The sequence below is a fragment of the Limanda limanda genome, chromosome 6 (assembly GCF_963576545.1).
Source record: "Limanda limanda chromosome 6, fLimLim1.1, whole genome shotgun sequence".
In the NCBI taxonomy this organism is placed as follows: Eukaryota; Metazoa; Chordata; class Actinopteri; order Pleuronectiformes; family Pleuronectidae; genus Limanda; species Limanda limanda.
The window spans coordinates 15,924,734-15,939,687 of record NC_083641.1 but is presented as its reverse complement, the minus strand read 5'-3'; the positions used below and the strand labels follow the sequence as shown (position 1 = coordinate 15,939,687).

The 14,954-nt window shown below is 40.0% G+C and overlaps 1 protein-coding gene across 1 annotated transcript in view; it reads left to right on the top strand.

The window, feature by feature from the left end:
• The window catches only part of pcp4b (Purkinje cell protein 4b), a 33,755-nt gene extending 20,549 nt beyond the window's left edge, over positions 1-13,206 (top strand). The window contains exons 2-3 of the mRNA XM_061072901.1: positions 3,733-3,784; positions 13,061-13,206. Coding sequence (XP_060928884.1) covers positions 3,733-3,784; positions 13,061-13,191 — 183 coding nt within the window. The 3' untranslated portion in view covers positions 13,192-13,206. The remainder of the gene's footprint in view (positions 1-3,732; positions 3,785-13,060) is intronic.
• The last annotated feature ends 1,748 nt before the right edge of the window (positions 13,207-14,954 follow it).

Here is a 14,954-nt window from a genome sequence, read left to right as displayed (position 1 = left end):
CTCTAAGACCACAGGCATTCACTACACCCATCTGAGAAATAAGGCTATAGTAATAATCACTCCTGGAATCAACAAATCAAAACAAAAATAATTGATGAAATTGCCTTTGGACATAGCGAGGCGAGCTGTTTCCCCAATATTTGCATAAGCTAAGCTAATTGCCTACCCAGATATCAGAATGGTATCAACCGTCTCATCTTAGACTTGGCAAGAATGGTGAATGGTGAATTTCCCAGAAAAATAATAATTTTGAAATGCATTCCAAGTCTGGATATTCAGCTTTCACTCGCTGCCATCTGGTTCTGGAAACTTGTAGTCTAACTATGTTGCAGTACGTGCCCCCCCCTTCTTCCTCTACCCCAGTCTGGTCATTTATCTTCCCAATGCCAATATGAGTATAAGTGCAGCTTAAATGCAGAGAGAGATATTGATCCTTCTCTCCCCTCCTCTCTTCATCCTCCTCCTCTTCTTTCCACTCCAGACAAAAAGTCCCATCATCACAGCTCCCAGCCAGAGGAAAATACAAGGTGACAACCTGTTTGCCAGCAGCCAGTAAACCATGCAAGCTGACTATTCCTGCAATATTTCATATATGAGAGACTTTTTGTGTCACTCACACTCAACACCCTGTTCAAACTGACACAGCTTGAGACTCGAGCCTTCATGATCCAGCAGTGTGGTGCATCAGTGTTTACTCACTATCCAGTTTTCTTAAAAGGAGCATTTCCTCTAGAGTGCCTTCTTTTTTAAATGTATGCACATACCAAGTGTTTCTCTGAAGCAATGAGTTTGGAGTTTTTTGCACTCTCTGAATCCCACCTGCTTCTTGGTTGCGGCTGAGAAGATAAATGTGCCTCCAAGGCGGTTCCACACACAGGCGCAGGGACATCAGTTATACCAGGGAGGGCTAACTGAATTAATTAGTATTGGCGGATGCAGAGAAACTGCAAACAAGAGGATTACTGGATTCATGGCTGCATTAGAAGTGAACACTGTCTGGTCTGCAACAAATCCCCATCTTATTAAGTCATTTATTTACGTAAGAGTGTCCTAAAATATTGTTTTACTGATGCAACAGCAGTGGCCTCAGGGGAAATCAGTTTGTTTTGAGACAATACTGTCAGTATCTTTAAATTAGAAAATCAATCGAGACAATTGACGCATATGTAAATCAGGCACAAGTAAACTGGAACTGTAGGTACTGGCTGTACCTTGTCTATATTTAATCAACACATACATGTATGGTATCAATCTTCTCGTCTGATTCTGTACCAGAAAGAGAAAAAGCATGTATCCTAAAATTGTAGCCTTTGTTAATTGAAAGAAATCAAGTCGTTATGTCTTTAATTTTAAGTCTTCCAACCATAATTTTATTTAGAAAGGATAAAATTAAAAACGGACTACATCACACACAGTCATAGATATTATTCTTCGAAATAGGAATTCATCAAGATCTCTGTACTACTCTTTAGGAATTTACAAAAAGAAAAAATCTACAATGTTTACGTGAGTGAAAAACAGAATCCTGCCCTGATCTGCCTCAAATTAAAACTTTTTTTCCCTCCAAGTAGTGTTTGTGTTATTCTGCAGACAAACAAACACAGATGAAAAGTAAACACATCCTCCTTGGTGGAAATTACCTGATGCAAATGAGTTTTCTATTGTTGGATGGTGACTGCAAGACATACCATGCTCAATATTAATTAAAATAATTTAATTATTATTACTAGTGCTAAATAATAAAAAGCTTATGATGAAATTGTTCGCCAGCTCTTTCCTTCCCTAGATCCATCCTTGCTATCCTTCCTTTGGCTCCTTCATCATGTCCTGTGATATCCCTCCTCTCTCCTTCTCTGCTGCATATTAAAAGCGGGACTATTGTATGCTTCTAAGAATAGCTTTTCCTAATCTGATCATTGTGATGGAGTGTCACTCCCATACTCCTGTGTCGTGCAATATCCGCTTTACTCTTTTCACGCCTCTAATGCTGTCGACACCTGCCTGAACCCTGCAGACGTCTCAGCGCAAATAGGGGGATTTTATCTCAGCGTGCTTAATGGCAACTTTAAAATGAATCACCAAGGATGTAAAAATTTAGATGAGTAAGTTATTTTCAAAAGGTCTTAAAGTCATTGACATCATACGTATATTTAGCGTTCACGTTGTTAGTCAGCCAGAGGAAATCTCATTATGACGCAAAACTCTCCCCCCCGCGTCTATTTCGAGCTGCACACTGACAAAATCACATGCCAGAAGAAATAGGGAATACATACACTAATACAAGCGCTCGGTGCCTCATTTCTCTGGAGATTGGTTTCAATTTGCAGTTTAATAAAAGATAAATGTGTGCGTTTGTTGCAAAGCTTGGCAGATAAATGGATTTGGGATCGTGATAGCTGACATTAAGATAAATGTTACGGCATTAATATGTAACCGTATAATGATTATGTTATATCAGCTAAGTGCAGCTTTTTATCATTACGCAACATCGGATCAGAAAAGTAATTTGTTGAGCAGGAGAGTGTTGAGTACCTGGGGATACCGTGTTCTTCAGTGGAGGAGAAGCTGGGTACTTTGGCACAGTAGGTGGTTTTCTCATTTACATGCATCAATCTGCCCATTTTGACACGTCTGTATCTTGTGATGTGGAGTGAGACCGTGCCCATATGGCCAAGGAGAACAAACACCGCATAATAAGTATGAAATCTCAGAACTGGGAAGCCGATTCTCCTGCTATTTTAAGCTTAAACTCTTCTTAATTGAAAAATATTCAAATATTATATGAGTATCTGATACATATTTTATAATAGTATATATTGATACCAAAGCATTTTTACATGAGTATTGCCATACATTAAGATTTTTAAAAGGTCTTTCGATGGAGTTTACCCATCCTTTAAATCTGATTTCACTGTATTACTGCCTTAATATTTTTGTTAAATAATAAAGACATTGTTTATTGCTCTTTTTCTTTAATCTTATTTTGAAAAGCTTCGTGTAACATATTTTTAAATCTCCATTTTAATCCGAAGTTCTGAAAAACAGAAAAGCAAAACAAAATCATTTTTATGGATACATCTTACATAACTCTTGATTTTGAAAAATAAGCACAGTAAAACCCAAAGTCAATGAGTCGGTCATTTGCTTTGCCTCATGTTTGTTTTTTTCTGACCTCTTTTCATTTCACGGTGCCATGTCAGAGTCAGAAGCGACACCTCGGGTGCTCTGTCACTCCTGGTCATACTGGTCTTCAACCTTTCCCACTGTCACAGGACTCTCAGCCTGCAGGGTCCCCCTCAGAACACAGAAACAGAGATCACGCCATGCTGAAGACCCCTTGTTATGTAATCTGTGCTTCTTTACACTGACCCGAACAAGCTGGCAGCACGTCACTGTCCCTGTGTGCGACCTTCGATGGAACGGCGATGCTTCAGACTCTTGAGAAGTGTTTCATCCGGCTAACTTAACTGCCAACATCTGTGTGTTCATAGTTGTTATAGCCTAAAGAACAGGTTGTGTAAAATGGGCTTTAAGACTCCAGAGTGGAGCTTGAAGTAGAACATGCCAGATAAATCATGAGGAAAGAGCTTCTAAATAGCATCACATATGTCAGATATTGGAAAAAAGATGGCAGGATTATGTGAAGTGCTCAAGTGTGATGGATTTCCTTTTGAGAAGAATGGAATGGGAACCAAATCTAAATGTTTCCGTTGTACTGTTTTTGCATTGCAGAGACAAGGATCTGGAGCAACTGCTGGCAACAACAAGACGTCTGGAGAACAAGGTAAAAAAAAAACACAATTAATTATTAAATCCTTAGAAACAGTGTGTGAATGAGCAATGTAATGACATTTAATTCTACAACAGTCATGCTTCATTTCATCTGTTTCGTCCGTATGAGAAAGCTTTCAGAATATGTGCACAAATCTAGACCCAATCCACACAGAGTACGGACAGAGGGCTCTGTCCGGGTCCGTATCTAATGTTGAGCATGAATGAGCCTTAAGTGGACCACACTTTACAGAACATTTATTCGAGATGAGCTTTAAAAGGCACATGGCACAAGATTGATGGTTACAGGATCTGAAGGATCGCTGTCATCAGTCTACACAGACACACACAAACACAGACACACACACAGTACCTGACCTCAGGGCTTTCTGTCAGATTCAATCATGATCGGACACTTAAACAAGCATTTGAATGAGATCACAACTATCTGTTGGTGTATCTGTCACACAGTGTATATGAGACACTAGAGTCACAACTGGGTCAGAAGCTTCAAGAGCAAGAGCTCAACGATGGAATCACATTTGGATTGTTTGTCAGTAATTATTCACAAAAGAAATAAAATACAAAGTGCTGCAGGAATTTTTAGCACAGGTTCAGCCTGATAACAAATCACAATCCCTAATGCTGACTAATGTTAATAGAGGTTTTAAGCAGTGTTCTCATGAATCACTTGATCTTTAATGTCCTGACTCAGCCAGGTAAACTCACTTCAGGAGACAGAAGTGAGATGATCCTCGGATTCTGTGTCTGCCTCCCTGAACAGAGATAGACGGCCCCATATCGGCTCAGTCCTGAGGGAAATAAAGATCAGCTCAACTCCAGACTGCATTACAAATCATGTTTATTGTTGAGCTCTCTGTCACTAAACCTATCACAGGGAGGCGCATAAAAACTTCCAATGAGAAAACTTATATCTTCCCTGCTTTCACCCCCGCTGAAGGAGTGTTGTGGTGTAGCTTGAGTTTAATGTTCTGCAGACTGCAGACTATTTCATTTCCTAAAGATTTTGTAATCAACTGAAAGACTGGAACTGTGGGGATGAGCTTGGTTTTTGTATTCAACTGTGGCTCAGATTCAAGGTTACAGTCTAGAGTTAGTGATGTTTATATATATATATAACAGCTGTCAAATACAACTTTGTAATGCAACCTTTAACATGGAGATGAAATCATGCGTTCTGCCCTTTGAGCCTGTGGAGAGGGACCAGCTGACCTGAGGGGATCAGTGATAGGGCAGCACTTTGAAAATTGACCAAACTTTGAAGCCACCAAGGTCATAAAAGCTATTTAAAATATTCAGATTTTATTCTATCCTCTAATTTCACCTACAGTATAAGAAGCCGATCTCAAAGAGTAACAAGTTACTTGGCTGCAGTCTCCGGTACAGCTGTGTTTAAATCAGCAAATAAAACCAAACAGTAAAACTCATGGGAAGAACTCGTTTTATTGACCAATGAGGTTCTGATCTCTCAATAAACCCCGCCCCACCCTGTCTCTGCAGACACACCAATCACGTTTGCTCCTGCCACGAAAATAAGCTAGAAATAAACTGCAGCATCATTTGTGCTTTAAGGAGCTTTTAACCATCTGAGGTGACCCCTGACCCAATTTTAAAAAAAGAAAGAAAATGAATCGGGCCTTTAAACAGATTCACAGTTCAGCATCAGAAGAGATGAAGCACCGTGTTTCAAGAGACTCATTTCTCAATGCCTGAAGCACTCAGGTCCACCTCTCTGGTCACTTAATAGGGAGAAAATACACAGGCAGCAGGACACACACACACACACACACACACACACACACACACACACACACACACACACACACACACACACACACACACACACACACACACACACACACACACACACACACACACACACACACACACACACACACACACACACACACACACACACACACACACACACACACACACACACACACACACACAGCACAAAGCACTCCTTTGTTGTCTGACCTTGACAATTAATGTGATACCTGGAAAAATCGCTTTCCGAGCATGTCTGAAGTCTGTCTCTCAGTACACTGTGGGAGAGAGAAAGAGAGAGAGAGAGAGAGGGTGCGGTTTGGGTGGGCGAGGAGGGAGTAGCCCCAGTTTTGACTCTCGCCCACTCTCTGCACCCCCAGCACACAGCAGAGCACAGTCTTTAGAAACGACCTCTCACAAGCTCAAGGGCGGCCATCAGGACTTTTGATCGTATCCTTCATTTTGACCCAGGTACATGTGACAGGGGCACACCCCAGTGATGCAGCAGCTTTTCCTGATAACAACAGAGACAGACAGGGAGGCTTTGGGATGGAAGGGTTTAATGTAAAGATAAGGGCACAAGACTGAATGTTTATCAAGTGGATGCAATTGAATCAGACTTGTCCTTCTTTCGTGCATCCTGAAGTCACAAAATACAAACTGTAGCGGTGACAGTCAGACAGACAAGCCCTGCTTTGTTTATTAGGTTTCTTCTTTATCAATAAAAGAAATAGGAAAACAGATTCATCTCGTTTCCTTATCTGCCTTTGTTTTTATGCCACCTTAAAACTCTCTCTGTTGACCTGTTTTCTTTACAAAGTCATTATAATAGTACATTTTCACAAACTAATTAATTCAGTGCAACAACATCACCATGTCTCGATCACCACTGAGTTTATTTTTTTTAACAGACATGTTTTTAATCACCAAATACCAGAACAATTTTTTACAAGTTCTTCATTAACTCATCACTTGTAAGCTTTTAATTGGAAAAATAGGACAGGAAGTGTTGAGTTCTATTGACCTGAAAAGAGAACAAGCTTCTGAGTGAAATAGTGAATTAATTAACTTGGAAACATTTTCAGAAAATCATATCAGCCGACCTATGTATAACACAACTATTTTTTAATTGAGTTAATGATGTGTAAATGTAAATCAAAGTGAATATATATTAGCTGAGTTCAGATATTCCCATTTTCCAAAACTATTAAAGAATTTCCAGTATGCATCGTCACATCTCAGACCAAACAGCAAGACAGGCATGGTATGAGGAATTTAATTAAAGCAGACCAACTAGCAACTAAAAGTCCAAACACGATTAACATTGAAAGCAAAAAGGAACAAAAAAAACAACAACAAACAGAAACTAATTATGAGTAAAGTCCAGGACTGGTAACACTTTCACTGACAGAGGAGGGTGAGGAGTAAATAGGCTTTATTAAAAGGAGGCAGAGATAATTCAATTCTGGACGAGAAGACACATTATATACCGTAACAAGAAAATCAGACAAACACAGGAAGAGAAACCAGCAAATTAAAAGAAAGACCTTGGATCTGCACCAGCTTGCACACCGTCCCTTACAAATTAACTATCGTCTGAGAAATAAATAGAGAATTTGGTAAAGAAAGTGAATAGAAATCCTGGATTTGCCCCCTGATTTGGATCTGCACTAGAATTGAATGTATTCTTTCCTGACATGTACATTTAACATCCTCCCACCGAGTTTGTAGGTACTCCGGTTCTTTTTGTGTAATTTTGCTTACAAACCAACCAAGCGCAGTTGAAAACATGACCTCTTTGGCATAAAGATATACAAAACTAAAGTCCAACACAGGGTGATGACTGGATATCCAAAGGTTTCATCAAGATCCTTCACTCCCTGAAAATATCAAATTATCATCTGACAATGTTAAAGAAAAGGTTAAAATATACATGGACCCACCCCTTATCCCGATCTGCATCCAAATTTAATGGGTTCAATGACCTCTACATCCTTTCACTTGGTGTCGTAGTAATCTGTCCATTAGTTTTTGTGCTAACAAACAACAAACAAACACAGATGAAAACATAATCTTTTTGGCTTATCCTGTTGCAGTAGAAAATTTCCCAAAATAGAAATACCCAAGAAAAGTACAAATACCTCAAAGCTGTACTTTGAATACCTCAGTAAATGTACTTTCCACCCTTGGTTTAAAACCCTCACACACTCCTTTGCCCCTCAGAAGCCTTTTAGTCGTCTTCCGTAACATTTGTTGACATGGTTGGAGTCCAGATGTTGTGTATTGGGAACATATGTTCACTGACCTCCTGAGTCCATCACAGACTGCCCCTGTCACTCCAACAGCTGGGGCATCGCAGGCTTACTCCAGCTCTACGTCACACTGAGCACAGACCACGCTGCAGCAGGAGCAGCGGAGGATAAGACTTGTTAAGATGTGAAATAATCATCTGCTTATTCATGCAGGACGTTACACATGAAACCTGCTCCACTTCCTTATGTAAATGTTCAGCGCTCAGAGCATTGTCAAAGAACAATGTGGAAACTGTGGCGCCGACAGCATCTCCCTCCCCCCTCCTTTCAAACAGGCACAGGCGTAATTTCACCTTTCAGATGAAAGTCATCCTTTTATAATTAGCCCGCGACAGGTTCTCAGAGTGAGGGTGGCCCATTTTCTGCACACATTTTAATTAGATCTACTGTACTCAATTATAGCCGCAATGAATCTGTCTTTTTCTGTCAAACGTTGTTAGTAATCGCACATCATATCTCTGTTTCAGAAACATTCAGGGCTGAAAGAAAGAGCTGAAACCAAACATTTTCTCTGCAGGTCTTTGAACATCCCACATTTTCAGCTTGTTTCTGAACGTACAACCACGTTCGAGTAGGTTACACAGACGCTTCCTCCCCAAAGCAGAGTAAATGTTGACACACAAACACACACACTCTAAAAAACTATAGCACACAGCACCAATCGATACAAAGCCGGTCCTTCCTTTGGATTTGGATATTGATCGCCGGGGTTTGTCTCATGCTTTGCTGAACCTCAGGTGTTTCAAGGCCTCAGGGGTTGCTGATATTTTCCTGACTTTCACACAGTGACTTTCAACTGTAGGCAAACACACACTGACAGGAAGTCAGACAAAAAACACATACACACAAACCTGCAATACTTCAGAGGACATAACATTGATTTACATTGATTTCCTGGAGTCCACTTCTAACCTTAACCATATTTACCACTTGGCTAACCCTAACCCTTATTTTTAACTTAACCTAAAACACAACTCAACCCTAAGATTTAATGATTAATGTTATGGGCCACTTCATTTTGTCACCATAATTTGAATGTGGAAACAGATTTAGATCCCCACAACATGAAAGTACCTGGACCAGACACACACACACACAACTTACATTCAGTGCACACACTCATATGTCCTTTGGAACATACACTACAAGATGCCAGATCCTTCAGCTTTACATGGTATACATCTTATACTTTACTGTAATTTAACGACAAGTGTTACTAAATCTGAGTCAAATCTACCGGGAAAGTCTATGTCATGATAGTAATATTATTTTGAAAAATGTTCCTTGTTCATTGTCACATTGTGAATCGTAACAAAAACTTTTAGAAATCTTAAATTGTCTCATTTATTGTTGGTAAGTGACTACTTTAGTCATAAAAAGATTACAGACAGGACATGAAGTAAGGGCCCCCTGATATTCTTTTATAGGAATGTAAAAACAGCTTTTAGAAAAGAATGATCTTAAAAATGGAATACAAATATTAAACCAGGAAATATTATAACAATAAGTTAATATTTATTTAAATAAACAAAAGCGTGGTGCATATTTTAGTTTTCAAAAGCTTTCTTGACCGCATCAGGTGTCTGTATAGGCCACATTTTAGACAATGAAACTTTCTAAGCACCAAGAGACGTCCATACACTGTGCAAAAACTTTCTGTCGACTTTCCACCATCTGTCTCCTCTTGTCTCAAGGTCTAACAGTCCTTCTTGTCCTGTCCTCCCCTTCAAAGAAAAATCCCTCAGCTCCTGTGGCTCAACTGGTTTTAAGCGGTGAAATCAATAAGACATCTCAGCTTTAACTGGGCTTCAGAGCAGCTTTTAAGATATTATGAAAGACAGCGATTCAAAGATGTCCTTATCATGTCACAGAGGCCTATAGCAACTATAATTAAAGGTGCCAACAGCAGGAAAGTCAGGGCTGAGGGGAAATTAATATCTTCAGACATAGAATGTAACCTTCACTTCCATCAACAACAACACACCAACACCATAAATAAATAAAACAGATTTTTCTTCTCTTTACTGGGAGCTCACTCCACAACATGATCCAGAACAGCACTGAGCATTCAGAGGGAACATCTCCAAGTTATAACCTACGTGTCTGAGCTTCGAGCTGGATGAAATCTAGATGAATGCACAAGTAATACATATTTTCAGGGTCTGGAGATTATTGTGAAAAATCTAAAGCGAGTTGGTGCTGCAGTGGTTGAGTGAAACAAGACATTCCTGAAACCAAGGCATTGTCGAGACCTTTTTCATTAATGCTGATGAAATCCACCCCCCTGCTGCATTCCCCCTCCAGACAGACGCAGATGTAGCCTAGCATGCAGCATTAGTTCAGGCAGAGCAGGGAAGTTGTCCTTGCATTAGCTGATTGGCGTCATCTGTTCTGTCTGTGCTTTGGAACCACTGGTTCTTTCACAGCTGTAGAATACCATAATTTTTAAGATATGATCATATTATACAATATATCACATTATATTGTTAAATGTAAGGTTTTAGTGGCATGTTTTTTGTCCTTCTATATATTTGTGTATTTGTATACTATGTCTGCATTTGACATAATGTGAATGCCAAGACACAAGATTCTATTTCCAAGAGAACAGAAAACCATCCAATGAAGTTTTAAAGTTGTGGAATAACGCAATGACCAAAAACTGACCGTCCAACAAAGCAGATGAGCAGCAGGCAAGGATCAAAAAGTCCAAAGAAGCTAACAAAACTATATTTAACAAAAATAAACACACAACAAAAATAGAACAATGTGTCTGTTATTGAGAACAAAGACAATCTGGCAAACTGGAAGTGAACCACAGGTGGTATAAATAAAAGGACGTCAGATTGGATCATTGAAAACAGGTGAACAGAGACACTGAACACAAGCAGGAGGTAGAGCTAACTGAAATGCATAAGGAGGCACTTAACAAAATAAAACAGGAAATGAAGCTATGAAGAGTCCACAGTGTCTACGTGAGTTTTTATTATTCAAATGTTCATTAAATGCTCTGTCCCTCTCATATATACAGAGAAATTAAATATTTCTTATAATATTTTGGAGAGAAAAACATGTCTCATTTCTGCAGGTAATGAATAAATATCGATCAGCGTGATGAAATGCCATTAACAGGATTTGAAAGCCATTTCACCTTGCAGATTCCATCCTGCCTCGGCTGTCACTCTTCACTCTGACAATCTTAGTCCCCATCTTGTTGTACAAAGATGATGAACATGTGTGGTATTGACGCGGCAGAGGACTCAGCTCAGTAGCTAAAATGCTGCTGGGGTGAAAACCGCAGGCAGTAGAGCGTTGCAAAATTCAATATCAATTAACGCAGCATTCAAAACCGGGCTTGACGCAGCAGTTAGTGTTTCAGCGAGCGAGGTACTCAAGCTCAGTCCCAGGGGAGCCCAGAGGATTAGCTGCATAGTCGATACATGAGTGACCTCTCTGCTTTAGGAAAGCCCCCCCCCTAACCACTACCACCATCGAGCCCCTCTCTCGCTGTTGGTCATGCTTCTCTCTCTCATCGACTCTTTAGCAGGAATGTTAAAAGGCTGAGAAATGGAAGAGCTACTTGTAGAGACAAAATTTGCTCTTCTGAAAACTGAAAAAAGGGTAAAAAAGTTACATTTTTAATTTCAGACACTTTGTCTAAACTGATACTGCAATGAAACGGGTGGTAGCTAGATAATATGCATTTTGTCATCAAGCCTTAGTGTATGCTGCAGAAACAGAAGAGCAAAGGAACAGGATTCTTGGCTGTTATGCTCTGTCGCAGACACTAAAACCTGCTCAGGTAAATGTTACCCTGTCATCTCCTCAGAGAGGTCCTGGATGTCCCTGCTTCATTACTGCCCTGAGCTCTGCTCCTCTCCTCAGCTGCATGTCTCTGTGGAACCGCACAGTTAAAACCACGCAACATTTTAATCAATACACAGAGTAAATTCACTAACACCATAACTGATGGGTCTTTTTTCTACCTTAATTGCTAATCTTTTCTTTTACATAGCTAATCAATGCAACCGATCCCGTGAACATTTGTATATTTTGCATTGTCATAGAAATAATGTACGAATAATGATAAAGATTTCAATGTTTCTATTGAATTCAACCTACAACCTATTCAATCTACAAAATGTAAACCTAGTTGGCTGCAGCTCATATGTAGAAATGAATGGATGATAACAGCATCTTCCATCTGCAAGTAGATTTAGTAGAACCCTACTTTCCCATTATGTTTGGCACAGAAATACCATACATGTTTGGATAAGATTCTACTTTATTGTCATTGCACATAGTACTAGTACATTTAAAGCATACATGAGCCATTTCAATGACCTGATAACAGTCATGACTTCATTGACCAGGAGATAAAACCCCTCTTCTTTCCTTATTGTCTGGTGGGATCAGCCTGAATCAGTTTTCACTGGGATTACACTCATTTACTCATGGTCAGTGTTGGCTGAGCTCCTTGGAGGATTAAGAGCAGCAGATCAATTCATGCTTTGGCTTCTGACCTGGTCAAAAGCTCAGGCTCCCCCTCAGGAGCTTTGCTCCATAATCAGAGCTGAGGTTTATCAGAAATGTTAGAGGACATTTTATTGTGTAATAATACGTTCCGGTTTCAAACTCACAAATGGAGAGATACTGGTTTATTGTGACGGTATTGATGTCAAGTAGTATTCTTTTCTTTTTTCAAAACAGTGATTAGTTCCTCTAAGATTGTAAAAGTTTGTCTAATTTAAGAGCGTTACAAATGTTATAAACCTCATATAGTCGCAGTTTAGCAGACCGGCAAATTTATATTTTAATGGCCAACCATTTATATTGCCAGTGAAAATGGAAACTGATTGTAGAAAGATAATTAAACAGGAGTAAAAGTCAGGTTCCTCAGTAGCTACCAAATCCAGTCTCCAGTTGAATTTGAAACGTTTCCAGTTAAGTGCGTCACTTAAATTGTGAATCGGGACTTAATTATGCACTGGGTGCTTTTGAAAAGATTCAAAAGCATTAAACCACCAATCAATCTTTCTACTGTGAACACCGCTGCCCAGAAACTTGAGGCTTCTAAACTGAGATTGGGCAGGGTTGGCAAATGACAATTCACCTGACTTGGAAATATGTCTCTGACGACTCAAGGTCCACTGCTGTGATTCACATGCATCTTTTCCTTCTGCTTCCAGACGCGTCCAAGACGGAGGTCGCAGAGGACTTTGACATTGACATGGAAAACCCGGAAACTGAGAAGGCCGCGGTCGCCATCCAGTCCCAGTTCAGGAAGTTCCAGAAGAAGAAGCGGGTGGAGAAGTCCTAGTGAGCGCCGGGTCGCTCTGCCACTGTGTGGGGAGCCGGCTGGTGGGGGGGGGGGCGGCACAGTGAAGATGGTGTGACATTTGCATGTAAACAAATTCATACCTGTTGGAGCTCCAGGGGTCGTGATGGGGTTGGGGGGGTAGAGAATGCAATAGCTTGTTAATCATATGATATGTCTGTGAACTTTACAATTTCCTATTATAATAATTCCTATTATTTATTATTTGACTGCTGTATCAACAAATAAGTAATAAAGGTATAGAGATCTGGATTCTGTCCTAACATGTGCTCCTTACATAATACAGTCTGTAGCTGGTGTTTGTGTTAGAATATGTTTTTGTACTTCTCCCAGTCTCATAGTTCAACCTGCACCATCTCTCTGTTTTGCTACATTTCCTAAAACTACCTGTACCTGTGTGACCTGATGGAGCGAACGCTGATGACAGATTGAAGGTTGTTTTTAGAAAACTTGGAGCTTTCCATCATGAACAGAGCATTTCACCCAGAGGCATTTTTTTCTTACGCGCATGGTAATATCAAGCTGTGAATCAATATACGTTGAATAAATAAAGACTCAGTGTGAAACCTGTGTGCGGTGCATATAAATGGCAAATATTTGACAAACACCTCGAGCTACATGTCCAATGTGGCGTCTGGATATCTGCCGTGTGTCTGAAGGGACAGCAGAACCCGCATCTAACACCTGTACACCTGCATATTCATACAACTATACAATCAGCCAATCACGATGTTGAAGAGAAACACAGGCTGTGTCCAAAATCACCCACTCATTCACTACCCCTTACTCACTATATAGGGACGGACACTACTCAGCACATTTTATCTGCATCAACATTGTTGCCTGTGGTCTGTCTTTATCCTCACCATGATTCATATATATATAAGAATAAGGAGTAGAGAGAGAGAGGCTGTTCGTGCTGCCCTCTTCCTGTCCTGTCTCTTCTTTTCTACCTGTCAACGCCACAGGTGCATTGCATGATGGGGTAAATTGGCTTGTTAGTGACCATAAACAGTTTCTATTCAGCCCCCAGGAAATAATCATCCAATGAGCTGCCACAGTAACCACTGTTTTCAACTTGGGGTGAGCAGACAACAATCTTTGAATGCACCACAGACTAGATACAATGTTAAACACATTTTCACAAAAAGGGTTTCTGTCATTTTAGGTAGTTCAGATCACAATGAATTTGGTTTAAGTGCTCTTTTTCAGTAGGTTTGCTTTTAATTAGTTATCTGATGCCATTAAAACAGGGTGAAACATCATGATTGACTGCTGAGACTGACTTGTGATTGGTCGAGCACGTGCATCGGCTCCACCCTCTAATCGTTGCTGAGCAGACTCTGGCTCCTGTCGCACAAGATGGCAGCTTTTGTATCTGGGTTATTTTAACTTGGTTTCCTGATAGTGGGAGAAAGAGGAGACACGTTGTCCATCTTTATATACAGTCTCTGGGTTGCACTTTTATGTTGAACCTAAAGGATGATGGGCTACATTAGCAGAAGTCAACATCACCTTCCACTCAAAACATATATCAGAGGCGAAAAACAAAGATTTGAACTGGTTCATCCATTCAAACTGAAAGAGCCTACAGGTCTGACAACACGCTGACATCGGACACACGCCCATCTACTAACAATCAATGTCAAAGTTTAGGTAAACGTAACCCATGTAAAGGTAGTTGATGATGACATGTCATACACATTTCACAAAAGGTCTTAAGCTTACTGCTTAAATTGCAATAT